At 37.2% G+C, this 26,386-nt stretch overlaps 2 protein-coding genes across 3 annotated transcripts; both read right to left on the bottom strand.

Moving 5' to 3' along the window:
• Positions 1-75: 75 nt before the first annotated feature.
• Positions 76-7,865, bottom strand: LOC127811406 (FRIGIDA-like protein 4a). The gene is made up of 3 exons (XM_052351247.1): positions 6,778-7,865; positions 2,743-2,918; positions 76-784 (listed from the first exon to the last, which is right to left on the bottom strand). Exons 1-3 carry the CDS (start codon positions 7,673-7,675, stop codon positions 293-295), a joined length of 1,566 nt encoding a protein of 521 aa, XP_052207207.1. The 5' UTR covers positions 7,676-7,865; the 3' UTR covers positions 76-292.
• Positions 7,866-9,823: 1,958 nt separating this feature from the next.
• On the bottom strand, positions 9,824-24,586 carry LOC127811407 (uncharacterized). 2 transcript variants are annotated; one of them, XR_008025677.1, is made up of 4 exons: positions 23,530-24,586; positions 15,401-15,708; positions 10,104-10,573; positions 9,824-9,979 (listed from the first exon to the last, which is right to left on the bottom strand). XR_008025677.1 is itself a non-coding variant. In XM_052351248.1 (3 exons), exons 1-3 carry the CDS (start codon positions 24,405-24,407, stop codon positions 10,218-10,220), a joined length of 1,542 nt encoding a protein of 513 aa, XP_052207208.1. In that variant the 5' UTR covers positions 24,408-24,586; the 3' UTR covers positions 10,043-10,217. The 2 variants fall into 2 exon arrangements, 1 of the variants encoding a protein (XP_052207208.1); XM_052351248.1 differs by lacking the exon at positions 9,824-9,979 and having other exon boundaries at positions 10,043-10,573.
• Between the last annotated feature and the right edge of the window lie 1,800 nt (positions 24,587-26,386).

The following is a 26,386-nucleotide window of genomic DNA, read 5'->3' as shown; positions in this document are numbered from 1 at the left end:
AATGCATCTTCCATGCAATGACACGGCATCAAATGCAGTAGTACTCAAGAGACTTTGTTAAGGAAGCTCTCTTAATTAATTTGCACAAACACCTAGTACTACAAGTTTAATAAACATTAGAAACATGAGAACCTGTCCTTGACAAGTCAAGATGCAGGATGAAGATCAGGATTACAGATTAACAACACACAGACGATACCGCTACCATTAAAAGGTTAGTGATTACAAACCATTTAGACAACATTTAGAAATTAGAGTCATCATATCAGTGTCACCATTTCCGGAAGTTAATCTATCGGTAGTAGGCCTGCTGATACGCTGGTGCGACACCATTGGCATAACCTGCATAAGGAGTATAGCTTATTGGAGCACATGGATATGACCCAGTGAGGGGAGGAGAGGCCGCTTCTGGTGAGTAAGCATAGTGGCTGGCTGGAGGGCTCCGGCTGCCATACATGGCAGGGCCTGCAGGATACACAGGAACCCCGGCAGGGTATTGAGCGTGTGAGGGGGACCTGATGTATGTGGGAGCCGCAGGAAAAGATGACACATAGGCATTTGTCGAGCGGCCAGCCTTTGCAGGCGGCATTGGGCCACCATTGTTTGCCCGTGTTCTTTTGTTGGCAGGGACAGCTGCTGGCTTTTTCTTGTCACTCTTGACTTTATCCAATTGTTCAAGGCGCTTCCTAAGATTTTGAGGAGGGAACTCTGCATCGAGTTTGTACTCTTCAATGCACTTGATAACAGCCCGAAGTGCTGACTGCTCCTTGCGGGCAGCAAGATGCTGCAGGAAAACATAGAATTACATGCGGCCTAGAGCGTAAGAATCCCTTTAATCAAAGAGAAACAGATCAATATAGAATTCTACTGCTTCACCATCAAACTTCTGTAGAGCAAGACAGATCCACAGCAAAAAGGTCACTACATGCGGAAATGAATGACAGCCTGCTTAAAGGGGGTAAATATTATACAACTTTCAGAAAACAAAAGTACCATCTAAACCTGTAAGTGTGGGCATGTACAACACCCAAAATATTGACAAAAGAAGATAAATTAAAATGAGAAGGCTTCTAACATTACATCCCAAAAAAGCAAGCAAAGTAGAATGGTTCCCTTAATCATCTTAGATTTTTATTCTTTGAACAAAGCTAAGAAAGAACAAAATTTGGAAACAATAAAAGAAATCCACTTCCTATGGGCCCATTTGAATTTGTGAACGTTTCAATTGTGACCTTATTACCATTAATTTGTGAATGATGCCATATAAAAACATTTTTAGTAAAAATATGCATGATGCAAGCAAGTTAGAATTAAGAATGAGATTATTCGTAATAAGGTTAAAGTAGCTCCTGTGGAAGATGCATGATAGATGATTAAGATGGTTTGGTCATGTGAGAAAAAAACCAAGGGGACTCATGTGAGGAAATTGGATAGAAATGAACAAGTTTTTAGCAAAAGAAATAGGTACGACCAAGAAAAAACTTGATAGGAAACTCTTAGGTATTTAGTTATAAAGACCTTTCACAAGATATAGCCTAGATAGAAATGATTAGCAAGCTCAAGTTCACTTGTTTTCAGAAAATGTCACCATTTGAAAAAAATGTGCTTACATTGCCACTATTAATAATATTGAAACACTAGTATCATAATAGTACAACAATAAGATATCAAATCTTTATCCTACTATGTAGGGTTGGCTACATAAAATATAACTTGTCAATCACTTTTCATCTGACTTTATCTTTTATATATCACACCAAATTTTTCTTAGTCTTCCTCCACTTCTTTCGCTATATACTTAAGTCCATTCGATCTCTTCACTAGTATTATTAAATGTATTATGAAGATTTTATTGTAATATATAATTAATATCATGTTATTAACAAAATTATTATATTTACCAGTAATAATTAGATAACATCATCATTATTACTATTATAATAAAGATGTTAATTATAATGTTGTAAGATTCATACTAGCAATACTATATTCATCATGATGCTAATAGAATAAAAATGGATGATAATACTTAAATTGTATGAAAAATTGGTTATCTAAAATTTATTTTAAAATTTGACACAAATAATCTTGATAAATATAAGAGTAATGTTAAGAGTCAGTCATGTGTCGCATCCTCGTTGGAGGATTTTGCTAGGTAGATAAAACAATGGCACATGGTCTCCTTAGCCTCTTCCAATGAAAATGTGCCACATAACTGATGACACTGCCATCAGTCATGACTCCTAGCATTATTCTAAACATAAACTAGCTAACTAAAATTTATTTTAAAATTGTCATTAATGATATAATTCAAAATCATTTTAAAATATTCTAATACAATTGAAATTGTTTATCATAAATAATAATTTATCATAATAATATAACAAGGCAAGTGATTGATGCATTGAAATGGTGGGGAATTTCCAATTTTACCGCCCTTTGTTTCTTTTTTTAATGGGAAATTACCACCCTCAATAGATGGTTAATTTAACAAATATATAGATGAATGTAACAAATATCTTTTCATGTTTTTGTTTTTTAATTTCCATAAGATATAATAAGTTATCAAATATCATGCAATTTTCATTTTTCTGGCAAAAACAAAAATTGAACACAAAAAACTAAAAATGAACACGATAAATGAAAACATGAAAATGGTTTGCGTTGTCAACCAACCCCTACAACTGAGAAGATATAAGCTAGCGAAACAAAAATATCATGAGGGATAAAATAGATAAATACCGCAGCCCGGCCAGTATTGTTAGGATCCTCAGAAATAGAATCTGCAGCTTTTCTGGCATCCTTCAGGAAAGCCTTGAGCAATGGAACAGGAGGGAACTTGTCTTGGAGGCCAACTTCAAAAGTAAAATGCACAGCATCAACCTGCTGACCTCTGCTGATTAATTCTTCAATCATATCTGCACACAAGCATTCCAACTTGGTCACAAATCCCCCAGCATTAACCTTAAATTACATCCAAAAGTATCCAGTAGGCCATAAGAAAGGCATTAGACATGCTTTGGGAAGTAAATTTCACAAAAAAACACACCAGCAATAAGTCAGCCAGGCCATTTCCGTTAAAACCCATAAAAGGCCAGGAAATGAACAATTTTAATTAGCATGGCATTGAAGCTGATACAAACCAGTAACATTACACCACATTTAGACAAACAAGCTCACATGGACAAATTATATCATCATCCTCACAAGCCTCGATACCATCATGTAAGGTGGTCAGCCACATGAATTCTAACTCTTTAATCATCTCTATCTATGACTGTATCTTCTACAAGTTCATTATATCCCATATTACGCCTTAAGAGTTTTCACCAAATTTTGTTTTATCCTACTTTACCTTTTCTACTACAACTTTCTCCTATTCTGTCCACTTTCTTGCAGGCGTGTCTTTTAGCCGCCTTCTCCCATGTTCAAACATTTTTAATCACATTTTATCTTTAATTGGAACACTCCCAACTTCACTATAGATAATCTCGTATCTTGAATATGTTATCACTTTACCCAACATTTCATGCATAGAATAAAATTAATCTTATAGCCATCTAATAAAATTTCTCGTTCAATTTAAAAGAGATCTTACAATTGCATAATATATTCGAAGCACCTCTCCACTTTAATCATTCAATCTTGATGCTGTCATTAACATCCTCAATAATCTCTCACTCTCTTTGAACAAACAATTAATCTGCACCATCATCACGAATTTTGTTTATATTAAACTTACATTTCATATATTCGGTTTCGAACTTGCTTAATTTAAAGCCTTTGAATTTTAAGTTATCATTCTATAATTTGAACTTAGTATTCAAGACTTCTTTAACCTCATCTATTAAGAGAATATCACTTGCAAATAAAAACACCAAGAAAACTCTTCTTATGTGTGCTATGAGAATTCTTCCATCACTAGACAAAAGGTAAGAGCTTAGTGCAAATCCTTGATTACAATTCAATTATAATCACAAAAATCCCAATATCTCCACCACAAGTCTTAATGCATAACTCTCTTCTCTAAAACTCAAACTCCATGTATGTAAGCCTCACATGCAAATTAAAGCACAAGCTCATTTGGTTGATTGCTTTTAGACTTTGTGAAAGCCATATCTTCCCCAAGGTTGTGCTAGCAACTCAATTTCAAAGACACAAAAAAATTACTCAAATCATCAACCTCACATGAATAAAAGTACATAGTCATTTTAGGACTATCATCCTATCCACCTCAGTCAAAGTTTAATGATCCCTTTCTTATGATTTTCATTTTTCACAAACTGATGCTATGCCCTATCTTATTAACATCTAATGGTAATAAGCTTTATTGCAGGCTTCCAGTGACTTCAATAATTGGGAGGAACATAATTCCACTTTTAACCACTCATTTTTATGGATCCTATTGGATCAAACAAGTTCTGCAATAACTTTTAAGGAATTACTTCATACTTCTCTGGAAACTAAGAGTTAAAAAAAAATTGCCAAGCAATTTTAAATGTCAATTCTGCATGCCACTAGATTTATGCATCTGTTTCAAATGCAGAAGCTCATTCAAATTAGCAGCAAGCTCCATTGTTAGAAACTGAAAGAGGCTGTAGGAAGAACACAGAGAGGCCACAATGAAAAATCAACTGGCAAAATCAAAGGCACAGTCCCTAGCAAATATAGATTGACAAAAAAAAAAATCATTATATCAGCTCTGTTTGTTAGACAATTCTTAGCTGAGTCACCTTTTGTTCCAGTGCCAATACAAGATCATGCTAGTAGATGTAGGTGCACTGAAAAAAAAATACAAAAACTAAGCTAATAAACAGCCTGACTTCCATGGTCACTTTCTCATCTGTCACATGGACAGTACTTGAGAGGCTGAAGCAACAAAATTTTGTTTAAAAAGTAAAGCATCCTGAAACAGCAGAAAGCCATAAAATAGAAAGGCACAAACGCACTATTTATGTCAAAGAAAGTAGGTAATTTCTATCTGAAGACCAATCTTAAGATTTCACACCCCAAGCAGGGAAACTCAGCATTCCTGCTTCGAAGGTCAGGAAACTAAAAAGAAAAAGGAAAGCTGTAATTTATACTATTTTGAGACTTCAACTCTGTTGAAAGACGCTTATTTAAAAATGCTTTGTGCATGAACAATATTGGGTCATGACAGCAACATGCACAGGACAAGAAAGACTCAAATAGACTTTTCACACACTAAAAGAAGTAAGGGTCAATATTCTTTAGCCACTAACCAAGGAAGGCCTAATTCACTTCTATTTTCCAATCGACAAGATGCCTTGTTGTGGCCTTTCTCCATTGACAAGTACAAGGATATAGAATTTTACAATAACTACTAAGGGATGGAAACTAAAATATGTTTCTTATACCAGAACCCTTAAAAACAGTTTAGTTGATCAATATTCATGATATACTATACAACCCACAAGAGGAAGAAATGAACGGAAACCAAAGAAAAATCAATCCATCCAATGCCAGCGCAATGTGTCACCCACAATGAACAAACAAAGAAGAGGCAACACTCTAAAGCTGTAGATCCAAAATCATATAACTAAAGAAGTACATTAAAGTACACAACTTCGCCAAACAGGAATGAAACCAAGTGGAGCCTGTCACTGACCATGTGCCCATCTAGTAGCATACATTCACATTTTTATGTAAATAGAGTATGTAACAGTGAGATCATTTTTAATCAAGAAATTCTAAGCAGATTGAAAACCGAAGACATGGACTGTAATTTTAGTAAACATACAAGCAATGAAGGTGCAACAGTAAAACAAGAAGATCAAGTTATTACCAAGAAAAGATTAGTTTATATATTTTGGGTCAACCATCCAAAAAGATGGTGAGATTAATGAGGATGTTACCATAGAATTAAAGTAGGATGGTTAAAATGAAAACATCCCACATTTTCTGTGATAGCAAGATTCACTATTTGTCATACGGATCTTTTGTAATCAATTTTATACATAGTAAACAAATATTAGAAATTTCATTATTAATTTATTTTAAGTGAGTTAATAAAATATTGTGGATGGTTTCATGTACAATTTCCCTGAAAGAATCTTAGACCCATGGCATAAATGCCGAAGTCACAAGCACTTAAACTTTAAGCCCATTTGGATTTAGCTGTTCTTTCTTGCCCCAAGCCCGAAGTCATCAAATTAGTTCGACTTTGTTTGGGGGAGAGAGAGTAATGGAATGGAAAACACGTTCTCCTTTTGGGAGAGTATAATAAAAAGTAATGGAAAATGTTTCTTCTTGTTTGGGAGAGCAATGGAAATCAATATAATGGAAGAATATTAAACAACAAACGACAATTGATCCTTCTAAATTTATTAAGTTACAAGTTTGAACTTTTGAAAAACTATTGATGTTATAAATAGACATAAGTTTTCCATCCATTCTTCCCTGATTGCGAGGAGACAAAAAAACGAGGTTTCGGAGGAGAATAAATGAAAAGTTTTTCCATTCCATTACTATGGTCTCTACCAAAAGAGAAGCCTTTCCATCCATTCTTATTGCATTCTATTACTATCGTTTCTCCCAAAGAAAGAAAAACCTCTCCATCCATTTTCATTCCATCCCCCTCCCAAAGCATTAAACAACACAAAGTAGGAAAATTCATACTAATAAGCATCTATTTTCCGCCAAAGATTGGTGATAAGAAGCACTAAACTACACGAGACATTGGTTCTACTTGGAGCACAAAAGCAAAGGCAAAACAAAATTGAATAAAAAAAGACAAAGCTCAAAGTTAAAACTTACCAGGCATTTTATCACCGAGTCCTACGGATACAGCAAGCTTCGGCATTTGCTTGCGCCAAGCCGACCCGACCACAAGCTTCCTATACAAATCAACATCTTCCTTCTTAAAAATCCCAAATGTCACTAGGTGCTGCAAAAAAGTATGCACGTCGGGAGTCTTGATATTCTCGATTCCACCACGGCTGTCCAAGCTCGCCTTCCACGTCTCCGCCATCTCCGCCGCCCGTTTCCTCATGTTCGGCGTCACCAGCAGCCTCGAATCCCCTAAAATTGGGTCCACCACCACCGGAATCAACGACTCCAGCAACAAAACGCACGCCCAGCCCAAATCGTTCCCTCTTTCACCACCCTTCTCCTCCCTCTTGTCCACAGGAAACACCTCCGAGATCGCCTCCAGCACAAACCTCGGCGGATCAACACATTCACTCAACGCCACCGGAAATTGAACCCTCAACGAGTCCAATTCCTTCTTCTTCCCAACCAAGAACCTCCAAAGCCCCTCGGAATTCATCTTAACACAGTAAGATCGCAGCTTCAGCAACAAGCCTTGGAGATCATCCACTTCGCCTTCACAAACGGCCTCCTTCTTGTCCTGGAGAGCAGTGAGAGCCGTCTCCACCTTCTTCAGCGCGATCGAGACCGAGCCGTCGATCGTGACCTCCCGAGTCTCCAGAACCTGCAGGGACTGCTCGGTTTGGGAGTCCAGGGTCTGGATCTTGCGCTTGAGCGCGTCGGACTTGTCCTGGAGGTTTCGTTCGAGCGAGGAGAAGTGATCAGAAAGCTCCTTCCAGAGAAGAGTACAGCTCGTCATCAGAGAGGTCTGCCTCTGAAATTCATCGAAGCCCGGAGCCGGTAGTAACTCGTCTAACTCGCCGTCCGGATCGGGGATAGAACCCATTGCGAAAGTTCAGATTCGTAACAGAAAGAGCAGTAGGAAGGAAACCCTAGAACTAGAAGTTGAAGAGAAAGAGAAAACAGGTAATGGCGGTGACGATAAACCAAAAGGGCTGAAGGAAGAGGACGAGCGATGACGCGGCGAGGCGGCGAGGCGACACGCGTTGCGGTGTCTAACAGAAAGGGCTGCTGCTGCTAACGTGCGCACGACTTATAATTGCGCGTAGGATAAGATTCAAGACTCGACCGTGAACTGCCGTCGAATCTGCCATTATTCGTTCACGGCTGTCTGCTCCTGATTTTTAATGCATGTTTAGAATTATACATTTAAAGATATTCTTATATATTATTTTTTTTAGATAAATTACTAAAATTAGCTAACGTGGTTTAGCTTATTTATTTATACTCATCGCATCTTTGTAATTTTATTTTATTTTTTTTATTTATTTCAAATGGTCTTTTTCATTAATTTAGATTTTAATAATGTTAAATAATTTCACTTTTAATCAGCAATAAGTATTAAATTTATATCGCCGGATATGATATTTTTATAAAAATGATCTTAAATTATAAATAGCTTATTTTGAATTTCATCTTTTTCTAAATAATTTTACGATAAATAAAAATATGTAATAAGAATAGTCTGATACAATTTTTAAATAATAAAAAATAATTAATTTCATTTTTAAAACTTAAAAGATAGAGATACACTCTATTTATGGAAACCTACAAAATTCATGGCGTATCTTATCTTAGAATTCAGCCCACCATCCTGCAGGAACAGGAGGTGCTGTTTGGATGGATGGAATAATGGAGGGTGGGTGGGGGTATACTTTCCCGGAAACCGAAGCTGGATCGAGAAAAAAGCAAAGAAAATAGTAGGGAGGAAGGAAGAGGGCTGGCTGAAAAGCTGGGGAAAGTGGGTCGGGTGAGTGGTGGCCCATTTCACTATCCACCACATGAATACAGTCAGATAAAGTAAAGACATTGCCGGCCTTCTTAAACACCACCACATCCATGATACACATCATACATCATACATACACTCATATTATAAAATAAACCAAAAATTATCATAATAATCAAATTAATATATATATATATATATAAGAGTGCACACTGGTGCAGAGACTGAGAGGTTTGAGGCATGCGCATATATTTATTATTAAAAAAAAAAAACGAAGATCAATATGTACAGACATACAGAAATTTATACAAGAAGATTTGAAGCCTAATTTATAACAACACCCCCAAACAATTTGAACAAACAGATAGTAGATAATGCAAGCCTGAAACCTTTTCATTGAATATGATATGTGCTGGAGTGGCTGATGAATTTAGGTCTAAAAGAAGACTGTACTGGCTCACTTCTTTTCAGAAATGGGTAGTGGCAAAGATGATGAAGCAAGCAAGAAAAGGAGGATGGGGTTGCAGATTCAAAATCAATAAAGCAGCCTACCCATAAGAATATATTAAACTGCAACTGTGCATGGACATAATTGCAAGCATAAACAATCTTAAAAGAGTTTAATACAAGAGTAGTTAGGCCATAATCTTTTTTAACTTACCAACTAGTTATGAAGAGAAGAGCTTGAGTGTTGGTCGAGTTATCATGTGCACAAAAAAGAGTAAACACCCCCAAGACATATGGTTGCAGCTTTCTTCAATGAAAGGGCAAATTCTATTCTCCAACAGTAATTAGCACTTGCACTTTGCAGTGCTTTTCAAAGTCTAATCAACTTTGAAGACTCTGATAGCCAACAATCTGATCTATAAATTATGGACTATAATAATAGAGTCTAAAAATACTTCACGTTAAGAACCACTCAACACGGCTCATTATCCACATGTTCCACTAGGCATGATACACCCTTAGTAGGTAATACATTGAGCCATTGTTGTATAATACTATTCAAGTTACATAAAACACTCTATATTAACACACAGTATTGGTGTCTTTGGATACGGATAAACTTTTCTGAAAATTAGCAAAAGCGGAAGATGCCTGTAAAATTTTATCCACCAAGACAAACAAATTCTTTCCTACTCATCGCAAGAGAGGCTAAACCCCATGATGATGATCTAGCAACTAAACTACAACTTGACAAGCTTGTCAAGAAGAAAAAACGACACAGACGGCGCTCCGTTAAGGTAACAAATACAGGCATCTGTCTGCAAGGTAACATTTAATCAGATGAAAAAGTGTGCTGGTAGAGTATTTGTGGTTGAGGATACTGGATCTGAGACCAAGACAAAGGGAGACAACTATCTATAGTTAGTGCAGCATAAGACCTTTGTGAGAACCTACCTGAAAATAGAAAAAAAAAAAATCAAAATATAGAAATGGCCCGAAATGGGGAAGCAACACAGATGCAGTACACAAGCTGACTACTTTGATAACATAAAAAAGGTTAACAGTAACATAAAACAACCTTCAAATTTCTGTCTACTCCATAATGCATATAAGCAAACAGTTCAAGTTCCGTAGAAAAAACAAGAGCACGGATCCAATTACTGGTCTCCTAGAGTGTTTTTGCTCTTAGGCGCTACTTGGATGACTTGTATTCCCTCCTGCTCTCAATTACAACCTTCTTCTTCATCTCATAATTCAACTTGTCCAAATCAAAAGCAGTTCCAAGATAGCCATAAAAGATTCTCTGCTTCTCCCCAGTCTTCTCATCCACCTTGACAAGGTTTGGATTATTCTCATCATCAATACCTGATGTTAAGGACTGTACACGGGTCCAAGCCCTTCGGCCACGGCTCTCTTTCTCAAAGAACTCCGCAAGCCTCATTGCCTCCTTTAAGCCTGATTCATCGCCAGCAAACTTAACCGTAGTAATGCCAAGGTGACCCTCTCTTCCGTATACAGACATTGCCTTGCCACTCCCAAATCCAAGCTCTGAAAGCAACAATTAGAATAGAGACAAAGAGATTGTAAGAACTTGATTGCATATGCTAAGGGCATAATGAAATAAGAAGGGTATAATTAGAGGGTTATATTATCTTCATTAACCTGTGTCTCCAAATGGCCAAATAGAGAAGTTTCAGACCCTTAATCCACAAATCCTGGGTCACGTCAAGCAGAAATCCCAGGCAAGTCTAATGATTTCTATGAACATGTGACAGTCCAAAGTAATACTCAAGCTTGCATACTATTATACACAGCCTAACTATAATGTGTTACAAGCTCACGCTTGATTCAGTAAAGACCTGAGATGAGAAAACAGCCACCTACTTCTGGATCTAGTGAATACATATTTCCTCTGGAAAATAAATAATGCTAACAGGCAGAGAAGGGAAAGGAGAAGCATCAAAAGCTTCCACCAATAGAAATAATGCTATCAGGCATACCAGAGAAAACTTGTTTTCCGCAAGAATATGATGCAACAAAGAGAAAAGGAATTACTCCTTTAATGCAGCAAGGCATATTTACAGGCCTTTTAAGAACAGAATTCCCATCAAACACGTGTTCAGAATCACAGCCCTCATTTTAGTATAATAAGGACTGAAAAAGATGGATTTCCAAAGCATTAATATGCTGAACAACCTCAAAGCATCTAAACAAATAAAAAGCCAGAAAACAGAACAAAATAAATCCACTAAAAATAACTCCAGAATTAATTTTCAAACATCTGAAAACTAAGCCAAATGTTAGAAAAGGGAAATCAGAAAAAAAAAAAAGAATGGAGCAGAAACCTAAAGGCTTCGCTTGATTTCCAAAGAGAAAGGAAATAAATTAGGACCCATTCTTCTATGTAGTTGCTGAATCCACAATCTGTAACCAATGCTACGAACATTTTATGTTCAGGGGTTTTGGAAAGGGGCTTATGAATTTTCACCAAGGCTACATTCGACTTCAGTAAGAGGAAGCCAAAACAAGGATCCAATTTCATGCCCCCATTCCATATTAGAATAGAAATTTGTAACTTGGAAATAAATTCAACACCTCAACCACTTTTGTTGATTACTTAAAACAGTGGTCCGAGCTCATAAAATAGAGAAAGTTAGCCTACTCAACCCCCCCCCCCCCCCTCCTCCAAGTGAAAAAGTTAGAAAAAAAATAAAAGAGACTAAGAAAAGGCATCTGGAAGCCCTAAAGTGTACATCAAAGCTATTGTTTTAACGCATGTAATTTGATCCCATTTGAAGTACACCAGAATGATGCAATGTTGTTGCTCCCCTCCAAGATGAGCCCAGTACCAATATTAAGATGACAAAAACTTCAAGAAACAACACCAAGCAAAATCACCAATAATTGTATGCATTTCTACCCCAAAATGGGAAAACCTAACTTCACAACATGTGTTAATCACATGAATTCTGGGTAATAATCAATCACATCACTACAATTTAAAATCATTCAACAAACAAGCAACTTTCATTCATAAGGTTACCTCGCAGCTGAAAACCCTCCACAATTTTCTAACCAGAGTGTTAGTGCATGTACATAAGTTACAACCATGTGAAAGAATAAACAATTTATTACAGTAAATAAATAGATTCAGCATATAATTTGCTCCCCCCCCCCCCAAAAAAAAAAAAAGAGATTCAGCATATATTAGGCATGCTAACAGATAGTGAAGGGACATGTTTAAAGTTTTAAAGAAAATAACGGTCCTATAAGAAATAGAATAACATAACAGAACACACAAGCTGTACTTAGAATAATTTTAACCTTGCTTTTGCAATAATTCCAAACTATGTAAAGTGATGTAATAATCCGGGGGGACGGGCAAAGAGCTCTTCCAAATATTTTTCCCTATTCTCATGCTAACTAAATGCCTCCACATCCCCTAACCAGTCTTTTATAACCCTTAAAAACCCATAAACTGAACACAAATCATATACTATGAAACCAATTCTATCTGGAACCTACGCTGCGGATAACTCATAGAAAAACAGTGCTAGAAAACTCAAGTTCGAATGCCTGAGCTAATAAATGTCCTAAAACATGAATATACAGCCACACAAAAAGAAAAAAAAGGAAGACTCTTAGTAAGACGAACTAAAATTATCAACCCACATAACTGCTTCCTCCACCCCTCATCATCCAGTTTGCATCAAGGATGACAGAAAAGGTTAACAAGATACTTTGAGAGTCTAACATTATGATGATCTGCATAATATTTACGGAGAAAATGATGAAATAGCAAAAAAAGGACATCTGCATTGAAAGCAGAAACACTGAAAGAAATAATAGCATGAAATCACAGGACAGTGTCAAGCCTCGAGGAAGAGGCTTGAATTCGACTATTTTAGAAGAGAAAGAAGGAAGGATCTGAGAGAGAATTTAGGAGGGAAATAGAGAGAAAATAGAGGAAAAGAATTCAATTCTCATTTCACAATGAATTCCCATCCTCCCACTTAACAGCCATATATAGGCTGTCCCTCGTGGTTACATGCAATGGTAAGAGCTACTTAACAGAATCGGTTAGCTCCCTCCAATTCTACAACTGAAAATTTAAAATGCAAATGAAAATTACAAAGCAACCCTTGGGGTCATGACAGATAGGTCAGCCATTATCTTGCTTATCACCTACAGTGATGAAACACAAATTATCTCCCACAGGAAAATATAAAACTACAAGTAATAATTAAAATTAAAGCAAGGTAACTTTTCAAGCTTATTCGCACAACTGTATTCCCAGTCCATAAAAGGAAGGAATCTGTGTTTCTCAAGTAATAATCAGGACATTAAAACTCAAGAGTAGTTACTAGAACCATAGATTAGAATTACCGAGTGTGTTGAATTCCGTGAGAAAAGAAACTGCTAGTCCTAATAAACCAGGCAGGAAAATATCGTGCATAATGAGAAGCCTAGCAAAAAGAAGTCCTATGCACAAGGACAGCCAACGAGAAACAGTATGACCACGTTTGGCATCTCAAAAGAGGAGGGATAACTTAGGCCATGTATAAATTTATCCCACAGCAGTGGGATAAATACATAACATATACCATCCCCACCCCCCCCCCCCCAAACAAAAGGCTACTAAATAATCCCATCCCACTTTGGCAGGATTAAATTTCTCTGTGGCATGCACAATTTTCCCCCTCAACTGGAAAACCCTTTTAACAATCTCTAGGCTCCATTAAACCCTTGGAAATCTCTTTCATCTTCTATCTCTCTCACTCACCCAAAACAAAACCAGAAGAACAGCTACAATGAATCTGGCCCAGAAGCTTGAATCAAGTCTTACTGCTTACTTATCTCACCTGCTTTTTGAATAGGATTACAGTTTGTATTGATTTGGTTTGAAAATGCATTATTTTCAAGGACAGAAGGAATGTTGTATCAAGGAATTGAAAAATAAATTGGAAAATAACATACACGAATGAAAAGAAATCAATAGCTGCCAGTACAGTGAAATAAATCACTGAGAAGTTAAATAATGAAGCAAGATGTTGCAGTCAAGCAGAATCCTTTTAGTGGCCAACTTTATCAGCAATTTCACATGGCCGAGAGAAGAGGATGGCAATTCATTAAAGTGACAGTTGCTGGATGTAGTTATCTTTTTATGTCAGTTTGTGTCTTCAGTTTTCTTGTCTGTATTTAAGTTTTTCTTTTCCTCTGGAATCTCCATGTGAGATATAAACATGGAAGTAGTAGGTGAGGTTAGTGGGTAGTTATTTGCTCTTATTGGATTTTTGGATTTCCAGATGATATCTAAGAAGGGGGAAAAATAAAAAAAGGAAGCTCCTGGAATTCCGTCAAATCCTCTGTGATAATTGAGATTGTCAGATTCTCTCTTAAACGAGCCCTTATAATTTCATATAAAATAGGGTGCAATGGAAGGAAGACTCTCAAGCACAATCTGGCTTCTAACCCTTCCTTTGGCATTCAACTGAATCACCTTGCAACTCGATCTCTAACCTGGAACCCTAACACAAGAAGAATGAAATCATTGGAGAGGGAAAGTGAACACCACCGTTCTGAACTCATGATGAACACAAGGGAATGAAGTTGTCTCCTGTGTTGGTTTATATATTATTAGGGCAATGGGTAAAATAGTCATTTAACAATTAATGTCCAGCCATACCTCATTCAAATTATACCATACCAAGCATGGGATAGGATTAGTTAAAGGTCATATCTCCTTTAAACTTAGGACTACCAAACATAGGACAGGATTATTTAATCCCATCACAACTTTATCCAGTCCTTAACTTAATCCCATCACTAATTTAATCCAGATACCAATAGGCCAAAAGGGTATAAGTGCCAACAAGCTGCATGCAGACAATGGTGAGACTACCATAACAAGGACTAAGTTCATGGTGACAAAACAACATAATATTAAAATTCTATGCACATGGAAAAGCGAAAACAAAAATCAAAATAGCTAGAGAGTAAAAAGAACAAGAACTTCATCCCTCAAAAGAATATTGCTATTCTGGTGCCAGATATAGACCTCCAAGTTGAAATATGGTCAACTGCCATTAGTGTTAATTATTCACAGGCCAAATAATAACAATAAGAACAATAATAATCTATTCAAGCACTTCCTAAGTCCTATAAGAGATGAAATATGGTCAACTGCCATTAGTGTTAATTATTCACAGGCCAAATAATAACAATAAGAACAATAATAATCTATTCAAGCACTTCCTAAGTCCTATAAGAGATGCCCACGGACCCACAGGTGGAATCACCATGGCCAAATGGAAACATCAGAAATGCATCTTATGAATAAATAGCTTGAAAAATGATACAGGGAAAAAACTATACCTCTAAGTTTATTATCCATTGCTTTGTTTCCCAAACCTTCTTGGCGGCCATCTCTTCCCTTTCCCGTGTTTGTATTAAGAATAATCACCATAGGAGGCCACATAATCAGATCATCCTGGTTAGCCGCTGCTTCATCAGGAGGCAGCAACTGATATGCTTTTGAGTTATCAGGAGATTTCAAATAATTCCAGCCCATCAGAACACACAGAGCTTTGTGCAAGCCCAAATGATCCACAAGCAAATCAGCTTTGTCTGGGTTGTACATATGCATGATAAGACTATGCATGTCTGGAAATTCTTTAGATGATCTGTAATTTTGCATGCCAAAGATGTCGAGTAACTCAGATATATAATTTAGAGGCACCACCACATGTTTGACCCCAAAAGGATTTAAAAAAAAAAAAAAAACAGTACAAGAAGTCATGAATTAACTGCTCAGAATTCAAAAAGTAAGGCACAAACATATAGCATAGAAAATTAAGTATCTATACACAACCAGAAGTTGCCTGCAAAGCAAGCATTGGCTGATGCATGTCTGAAGCTGTAAATGGCATCTAAAATGAATACAACTAACTTATTTTGCAACTCTAATCATATTTATAGCCACCCTGGACCAATATATACTTTAAAATATAAAATTTAGCTTTAAATGTCTAACAGGACTATGCCCCCAGACTCCCATTTTCCATTACAACTACACTATAAAAGGGAGCAAATCAAGTAACTTCTACACTCACGGATGAGATTTCAAATTAATCATCATCCAACAACATATAAATAGACACCAGAAAAAAGATTTCAATCTTAGTTCCTTATAAAACCAGCCACAAGTGGTTCTCACCTCAACCTTAGATTGTCATGAAACACCCAGAAATCAGTAAAACAACTACCAACACACATCCATACACTAGAAATAAATAAATATTTTAGAATAAATCTCCTGATAAGGATGCATTCAGGTATATAAACCAATAATCAACATATCAGTCAGCTTTTCATAAGTTGCATTGAATGTTAAAGCTCCAACAACCTTCAGCTGGGACGAAAGAAAACCAGTTGGTAGAACTAGTGAACCCAAAAAATAATAATAATAATGAAAGGAAAGCATGCAGAAAAGGCATATCATAGGATTCAAGTAAAACAAAATTAGCAGCAAAGCCTGTAACAAATAGAAAATGGAGCCACTCCAACCAAGTATCCTGGCAATTCACAAGAGTCCTGAAACTCCACTATCAGAGAAGCAGCACATACCAGCAAATTGGCTCAAACCACAAAATGATGAGGCCCCAGTCCAACTGGATTGTCAAAACTACAAATTAGAAAGAGCAAGGCACAAACACACACAGCTGCTTCCCTCATCAAGCAACAAAAACTAGCATAAGTTTCCTTCAAAAAAAAAACAATAAGTGTCCTGAACCTCCAACTAATATTCACAATATGTCAGCGCATGGTTTGGTCCCACTTTCACCCATCAGGTACAAAAGCTAAGGATTCAAGAAACTGAAGAGGAGAAGATTGCATTCACGCAAAACAGTAAAATAAGCTAACATATTCATGAATGCATGCTTTACACCACCCAGAAACATATGGCTCGTCACACAACTGCGGCACACAGTGAACTGAGTTCATAGTTTAAAAGCACTATGATCAAACAAATTTATATACTTATGTGTCATGTCACATTTTTCCTGAAAAAGAGATGGATTTCGGAATCATCTGCCCCATGCAAGTAAATCTAGACCAAACTGGGATTACAATCTACTTCATTCAACAAATAGATACTGGCATGAGCTATTGCTAACTTCTGAAACAAAAGGGAGTGTTGTCACCACGTTATTCTTAAAGAAAATTGAATCTTACGACACTTTAACCTAAAAATCAAATTTGAAACTAAATCATTACTAACCATCATAAACATAGATAACAACCACAGGTCGTTTCAGCATTAATTGCCTACAGAAGAAAGGGGGAGAGGGGGGGGTTTGCAAATAACACAGAAAAAAGTCTCAGGCAACAAAGCTTCTGATATTATTCCAACATATTCAGAAGGATCACCAACAACATGATAAGATGCAGGCAAGAGCAAAAGATAAACTGTAAAGGCAAAGGCCCAAAAGTTGTGTGAACAAAGCAGTAGGACAAGATGAAGAAATCCCTAAAGTGTTGTTCTACACTGTCACAACCCCAAGGATATATTAGTAATTATATATTAGATGTATTTCTTTTGGTTGTACTATGCAGCTGCAGTTGTTTGTACCTTCCAGTTGTATTGTAACTGAAAGGACAGAGCACCTATAAATAGGCTAGATTAGTTAGAGAATAGGGTTGTTGGATGATAATAGAAATATGTTTCTCTCTCAACTTCTCTGATCTCTCTCCCAATTTGCTCTGATTCTCTCCCAATTCTCCCTATTCTTCTCTCTTTCTCTGTTCTGTCTGATTTCCCCCTCATTTCTTCTGATTTCTCGCTCCATTTCTGCTCTCTCTCCCTCGGTTTCTTCCAAATTCCATTCTAAACCCTAGGTCAAACCTAGGTCCATGACATACACTGACATGGGTGCTGGATTTAGGTGTCCAAACCATTGCACAGACATCAGCAGACTGCATATCATTTCATGATAGGATGAATTTGGATTAGATTGAACACATTCACAGATTCAATTCCTTCTGGAGGATTACGACTGAGAAGATCCGCACCCTCTTGCATTTCTGCTTCCTAAGGAACTGGACTTTAAACTCTTGCAAATAGAAATGTAGGAATTGCCAACATAATGCAGCACATTTATTTGACCAAAAAATTATTTCCATTTTCTTAATAAAGAATTTAAACAACAACAACAATATGAGAATACATAGCTATAAAAAGATTTGAACTCTCACTACACTAAAAGCAAAATATGATTACTCAGCAAAACAGTAATGTATAATTTGTGTCTCTTAGAACTAATATTAGTTCATTAAAAGTTGGTCTTCCGCATGTAAAAACATATAACACCACATGTTGTAATGTAATTATTGCCAAAGCCAAAGAAACTCTTGGAAGGCTTAATCCTTCCCAAAGCCCAAAGAAGAGACTAAAAATCAAATTTCATTTTAGAGAGTCTGGAGGCTCTCCACTTCACATGAAACAACAGTAGGTCCAGCCCAGCAGCACCATCCCCTCCTCTTACTCAAGTTGTCTGTGGTGAGAAATGAGCTTAAGGAAATCATCAAAAGAAAGCCATCCAAGTGATGTGCCTCAGCTTTCCAAATGGCTTCCCATCAAATAGTTCTTCTATAAAAGAAGATCAACTGATCCAACTCGATATATAGAACTGATGTAGACCTGACAAGGCCTTTACCCTTTTCCAGTGAAAGGTTTCCTTTCATTCCACCAAAAGGTAGCACCAATGAGCATTGGAGGTAAAGTAAAATAAGGAATAGAATGAGTACCAGTAAGAGGGGTGCATGGCAAGGGAGTGCTGCCATTCATGTGTAGAAGACAAAGAGAGTACCTAATATCATTCCCTTTTTCCCAAAATTAATGGGTACGTTATGCTATCCTGTCACATTCCTGGTACCGAAAGCTAAACATTTCAATAGCAGCAATGGTTAATTCTTATACCTGAATCATTGTCTCAAACATGACACTCCATAATGGCAAATGTTGGTTCTATGAACTATGAGAACAAGTAATGATCTAATGACTAAAGTAACCTATTGCAACCACGTGCCTCCTTTCCAACACATTCTCTCCCATCCTAGTTGGATCTACTTCGAATTCCGATGATCCAGCATTCCGATTGCTAGTTCCAATTCCCGGTAGAAGGTTCCAACCGATCCTTAGGAGGGAAATTAGGTGAAATTCTTACCTGGTGTTGATTAGAGACCATAAGCATTAATTGTTGCAATTGATTGCACAACAAATTGCCCACTTCTCGCATCTCCTCCTTGATCTGATCGCGCATATCCCCTCGAAGCTTCTCTGCAACCACCTCCAACTTCCGATCACCACTGATCCAATCTTCTCCTCCATCGTCTCCACACGATTCTAAATTTCCACCATTGACGTTGTCACTTGCTGTAGTTGTGTCTCCATCTGCCTCATTCGGGTACCGTCAGCCACGGTCAGCTTCAAGATCGCTAGCCAAGAACTTGCTATGATGTCAAATCCTAAATCTGATGGGGGAATTCTCTTCTATTTGAGAGAGAATTAGGCACGAATTTGAGAGGGAAGGGTAAGAATTAGAGAATTGAGGGGGGAAATCCAAGAGAGAGAATTGAGGGAAATGACTTATTCAATTACTATTTTCCGTGAGTTTCAAATGGTTGGGTTAGTTCTTTTATATTGCCTCAGCTTGGATTTGGCGCCAAAAGCGATCGCCAAATCCTTCTAGAATCAGCACAACTTGCATTACTAGAAAATTCCTCCAATAAGCTAATTCCCCTGCTCCAATGGTTTCCCCCAATGCGATTCTTGATGCAAGTCCTCCTCTTGCCATTCAAAAAGGTACTCGTTCCACACATGAACCTCATCCCATCTACCATTTTCTAAGCTATCATCGTTTATCTTTGCCCTATTATGCACTTGTCTCGTCCTTGCCTTCTATTTCCAATCCTAAAACTACAAGTGAAGCTATTTCCCATCCAAGGTGGCATCAGGCAATGCTTGATGAAATAGCTGTTTTACACTCTAGTGGCACTCGGGAACTTGTTCTATTATCGTCTAGGAAATCTATTGTTGGTTGTCACTAGTTTTATATTGCCAAAGTTGGCCCTATTGGTCAAATTGATCGTCGCCTCAAAGCTTGCTTGGTTGCAAAAGGGTATACCCAAATCTTTGGCCTTGATTATGGAAATACTTTCTCGCCAGTGGCCAAGATTGCTTATGTTCACCTCTTTCTCACCATGGTTGCCATTAACCACTAGCCTCTCCATTGGTTGGATTAAAATGCCTTGCTCCATGGAGACTTACAGATGAAGTTTATATGAGGTAACCTCCAAGTATTGTTGGGAGTCTAAATTGGTAGGTTGGCTATGCAAATCTCTCTATGGCCAAAAGCAATATCCACTAGCATGGTTTGGACAATTCAACCCTATTGTACAATAGTTTAGCATGACTCATAGTGAGGGCGATCACTCAAAATTTTATCATGGGTAATGACAGAAAGGGCATCCAAAAGCTAAAACAACACCTTGTTCATCACTTTCAAACCAAAGGCTTGGGTAAACTTAAGTATTTTTTGGGCATTAAGGTGGCCCAATCAAGTGTTGGTATTGCCATTTCACAAAGAAAGTATGCCTTATACATTCTCAAAGAGATAGGCATGATGGATGCTAAGGTTATTGATACTCCAATAGATCCAAACGTTAAACTCCTACCAAGACAAAGGGTGCATTTAGCAAACTTGGGTAGGTATCATAAGCATGTTGGGAAATTTAATTATATCACAATAACACAACCCGATATTTCCTTTATTGTGAGTGTTGTTAGTCAATTTCTAGATTCTCCTTGTGATAGTCATTGGAATGTTATGACTCGCATCATGCGATACATCAAAAGTGCACTATGTAAGGGTTTACTGAATGAAGATAAAGGACACTCAAGTTGTTCGCTATTCAAATGTTGATTGGGCAAGACTGCCATCGGATAAGCACTCCACTTTTGGGTATTTTGGGGGCAACTTAGTATCATGGAAAAGTAAGAAACAAATTGTGGTTGCCAGATCTAGTGCAGAGGCTTAATATTGAGCTATGACTATAGCAACCTATGAACTCATAGAGTTCAAGCAATTGCTCCAAAAACTTAAATTTGGAGACAAGGTAAATCAAGCTGCTCTATGATAATCAAGAAAACTCTTCACATTGCCCCTAATCCAGTTTTTCATTAAAGAATTAAACATAGAAGTAGATTGTCACTTTGTTAGAGAGAAGGTTCTTTCACAAGATATTGCTATTGCATTTGTGAACTCTAATGACCAACTAGCCAATATCTTCACTAAATCCCTCCGTGGGCCAAAGGTAACTTACATATGTACCAAGCTGGAAGCTGGTGCATAGGACATGTATACTCCAGCTTGAGGGGGAGTGGTGAATATTGTATAGTTGACCCAGCTGATTAGCTAATCTATAGGCTGATGTATAGCTGATTTGGTAGACTTCTTTATAGCTGATAGACTGATTTAATAGGCTGCATCTCAGCCTTCTCAGGCATAAGTCTTTGCCTAATTTTCTGCTGTAAATACGTTCCACATTACTATAAATAGTGATTAAGAACTGAGACTCATGCTCTCAGTCAGCCAATTCTCTCTTCTCACACCAACAATATTCAATGTTCAATCATGTAAACATTTGTTGCTTCTCAATGTTTCTAAATCATTACCAGCATCTTAGGCAATAAATACCAAACTGTAGCATATAGCAGACAGTTCATAAAACTACCACAAAAGCTGGCAGAGAGCACAATGTAATTCCTAGACCTTAAACTATCTACTGAATTGTTCCACATAGAAGCCCTACGAGAGTAGCCTTTAAGGCAAGCAGCAGATCACATCTTAACTCCTAGCTAAATAAATATGGTTATTTCTAAAAACATATAGAAGGCCTCCAAGAACTGAGCAGTTTTCATGTGTAGATAAGAGTTAAAAAAGAAAGGAAATTGCTCGACCCCAACTTCACACAAAAAGCTTTAGCAAGCTCAAAGAAACAGATAAACAATCCAAACGTTTAAAATTTCCAACCAAAAGCATCACAAATAAATCCTTTCCTTTTCTTCCTTTTTTTATTTTCCAAAGCTAAGAAAGCCTACCATTCATGCTGGTTAACATTAAGACCTATTGCACACAACAATGAAACAAAGATATGGGAGCTTAACTGCCAAGAAGAAAGATATGGAAAAGGAGGAGCAGGGGGAAGGGTCTCAATTTAATACCAGATTAGTAAAGGCTTATTGATAAATGCTAGACTAATAGAAGTTATTGCATTTATCAATTTCGGCAAACACAAGATTAGTAGGGCATCAATTATGAGCATCGACCCAAGGGTTTTGGTGCGTGTGGGTGTGGGGGATAAAAATAATGAAATTGTCAACCATTAAATATATTGCGGAATTACTAGAATCAGGATTTGCAGCATAATCAGCCTCGGGGAGGAAATTTTATGCCACTCATCTTGTACAGCCACATGGCATGGAAAATAAATCCAGAAGGTAATATTAAAGAATCATTAACCTGATAAACAGTAGCTTTCCTCATCTTGATAACTGATGAAGACTACTAAAGAAACAGATTACAATTTTACAGCAGCAAAGAGAATTAAAATCAAAGTGAATGCTAAATCCCAATACATCCTTGGCAAAGATCACAGCTGTTTCATGTCTAAATCATGAATCTTCCACTCCCAGATACTTACCAACTTGAGCAACAAAGAAAAGTATCCAAGAGCTTTTGAGCAACTGACATTTTAATAAATAACAAATAGTCCCCTGCCCTTCATAATTCAGTCAAAACACGCTATTCAAACTGCATAGCAATTTTTTAGCAACTAATTACAAGGCTGTAGATGAGGCCTTTCTGCCTTACACGCATAACAGTTTCAGCAGAAATAATCAAAAGCTTTAGAGCAACTGAAACTTGTCACTTGTGTGGGCAACAAAAATTCACCCACACTATAATCTCTCAAACACAAACTAGTTAAATTTTATTATTATTTTCTAGCAAGCACTGTCACAGGATAGAATATCAAACTTCTCACCCTTCAATATAATCACCTATTAAGAAATATTTTATTCAAAAGCTTTTGAGAAAATCAAACTTATATAGACATCAAAAACTCCCACTGCTCCCTATATTCTCTCAAAAATATTCCACTTAAACTGTGTTATAGTTTCTAGCATTACAATAGCAAGACATAACAGAATGAATCTTTGCCCTTCCCTCAGTCTCTCAGAAACATCTACCCCGCCCCTCTCTATACTATCTCTAAAACACTCTCTTGAAACCATTTAAATTCAATGCAGCACGTAAAAGGGGGCACCTAAAAATTTTGACCAAACCCGAGGTGGACCTTCAAAATCACACCTAAGTAGAAGCACAAAAATCAGCAAAAACAACTCCAACCAAACATATTTTTCCAACAAAATTTCATCAAACCTGCCACAGATGACGCACTGAAGGGGAGCCTGCTTCCCATTTTCCAAGTAATTCCTCTTCTGATTGACATTCTCATTAATGAGCTTCACAAAATGCAAAAAGGCCCTTTTCAAGGCACCCTGGTCAACATCATTGTGCTTGAGACCCACATGGTCATCACCACCGCCACCACCAAGTCTCATATACTTCGATGCCCTAAATTCATCACCTCGGCCTAAATCCAATCCGTCCCGAGGAAAATGGGCGCTGGTTCCCGCCGGAAGCTCGCCCCTATCACCCGGATTCACCGGATACCCATTCGGATTCAAACCCGCATTCGCATACTGCAAAAGCTGTTGTCTATGTCTAGCTAATTCGACATCATCACCGTACTTCCTCTTTAATGAATTCTCTGGATTCCAGAACTCGCGGTCCCGAAAATCGGGACTCATCGGACCGAGCCGCCTGTCGAACCCTAGCCCTGAACCGGGAACTTCCGGTCCGCGAGGCAGAACCTGGCGAGCAAAGTCCTGGTAGTCCGGCGGCAAGGCGAAGTATGACCTCACGCTGCTGTCGGCCAGCACGATGGTCCTCCGGTCCAGCATGTGGAACCCGTACGCGGGCGGCGGAGGTCCAGGATGCATCGGGTCAAGAACCGAACGGGACGGATCGGGCGGCGGATTGGGGAAAGCGGGGCTGAGAGCAGGACCAGCAGGTTTAGGGTTAGGGTTTTGGTGACGGTCAGGGGTGGGTTTGGAGGAGGGCTTGGGAGGCGGGGGCCGAGATTCGCCGGCGGCGGAGGGTTTCTTGTCAGTGGACTCCCACCGGGGCTTGCGGTGGGAAGAGGAGGGTTTTTGCGAAGAAGAAGAAGAACCCTTGTGATGGCTACCTCCGGCCATCTCCCTCTCTCTGGAGAACCAGGCTGTAAAAATCAGGACAGATTAAACCCGTACAACAATCATCATACCAATATTGAACAATGGAAAAGCTATACACAGCGAGACAGAGAGAGAGACGCACGCACACACACAGAAGTTGAAATACAAGAGCGAGGAGCGAGCACGAGAGAGAGGCAGAGAGACGGAAGGGTAGCTCCACCTCTATATAAAGCAATGACAATTTTTATTTTCTAATTAATTTATTTATTTATTTCAATTTTGTGTTTTAGCTTTTAATTTTATGTGTTTAACTTTCATTTTTAATTAAACAAAAACAATTTTTGTATGTTGGTTTTAAATTTTGTATATTGCCCATTGACTCCTAAATTTGCGGACTTCCAAATAAATCTAGTGAAATAATGGCTATTTCATTATGACATCACTAATGAGTTCTTAATATAATTTAGAGATTACGGATATATTGCTAGCATTAAATTTGAAAAAAAAAATAGAGAAAAATATATTTTTATTCATCTACCTAATTGAAATATAATACAAAAAATTAAATATTCTAGTTTCCCATTTTGAAATTTATATATACTTAATTAAAAAGTTACAGATAATTTTGAAAGAGTAATTTATTCTTCACTCAAATTAAAAAGTAAGTCAATTGACTATATGAAATAAGAAAATTAGAAAACAAGACAACTAATCATGAGATTCTCCACACTTTCCCTCAAAATTGAGATGAATATGTTATTTAGATTAAATTTATAATTTAAGTATTCGAATGTTTTTCTCAGCAAAGCTTTAGTAAGCACTCCTTCAAATTTTTATTTGATAAAATATTTGTAAATTTTCACATGTTTCATTTGATCATGATGAACTGAATTTTTAGCAATATTAATAACATATTGATTATCACATAGCACCTTCATTGGCTTTTCAACATGGATAATCATTTATTGTAAAAGTTTTCTCAACCACATTTTTTCACAAAACTCATGAGTCATAGCCCTTAACTCGCCCTCTACACTATTTTGGGAACACAACATATTATCTTTTACTATGCCAAGTAACAAGGTTTTCCCACATGAATGAACAATATCTAGAAGTTGGCATTCCATCCTAAACTAATCTAACTCAATATGCATCACTATACATTTTCATATCCTTGTTAGTAGTTTTTCTAAGCATTAATCGTTTGTCTATAGTTAATTTCAAGTACCTTAGGATTCAATATACTACTTCCATGTGCTCTTCTTTAAGATCATTCATGATTTGGCTCACCACACCTACAGAGAAACATATATTAAGTCTAGTGTGACAGGTATATAAGTCTTCCTATAAGTCTTTAATATCGCCCTTTGTCAACTGAAACACTCTCTTTAACAATGTCAAGTATTGTAGTGGAATCCATAAGTGTGTTAGTTGGCTTACAACCCATCATCCCTATTTCTTTTAGGAGGTCTAAGATGTAATTCCTTTAGGAAACAAAGATCCTAGCTTTTAACCTTGCAACCTCGATGCATAAGAATTATTTTAGGTTTCCAAAGTCTTTAATGTCAAACTCTTTAGCAAGTACCTTTTTGCAACATCTCATTTTAAAATGATCATCCCCCATGACAATGATGTCACCTACATAAATAATGAGAAGAGATATTTTTTCTTTCAAAGAATATTTGACAAAGAGAGTATGATCTATTTGGCATTATACATATCCATATTTCCAAACTACCTTTGTGAACCTTTCGAACTAGGCTCTAGGTAATTGTTTGAGACCATACAATGATTTATTCAATCTACATATTTTGTTCTTTGTGGTTTCTATTTTAAATCTTAGAAGAATTTCCAAGTAGGCTTGTTCTTCTAAGCCCCCATTTAGGAAAACATTATTCATATCCAATTTGTAGAGAAGCCAATCTAATTTAGTAGTAAGAAAGAGTAGTATTCAAATTGTATTTAATTTAGCAACTGGGACAAAAGCCTCATGGTAATTA

Source organism: Diospyros lotus, chromosome 10, assembly GCF_014633365.1.
Source record: "Diospyros lotus cultivar Yz01 chromosome 10, ASM1463336v1, whole genome shotgun sequence".
NCBI classification, from domain to species: domain Eukaryota; kingdom Viridiplantae; phylum Streptophyta; class Magnoliopsida; order Ericales; family Ebenaceae; genus Diospyros; species Diospyros lotus.
The sequence above is the reverse complement of the archived record's forward strand: the minus strand, read 5'-3'. Positions and strand labels throughout refer to the sequence as shown.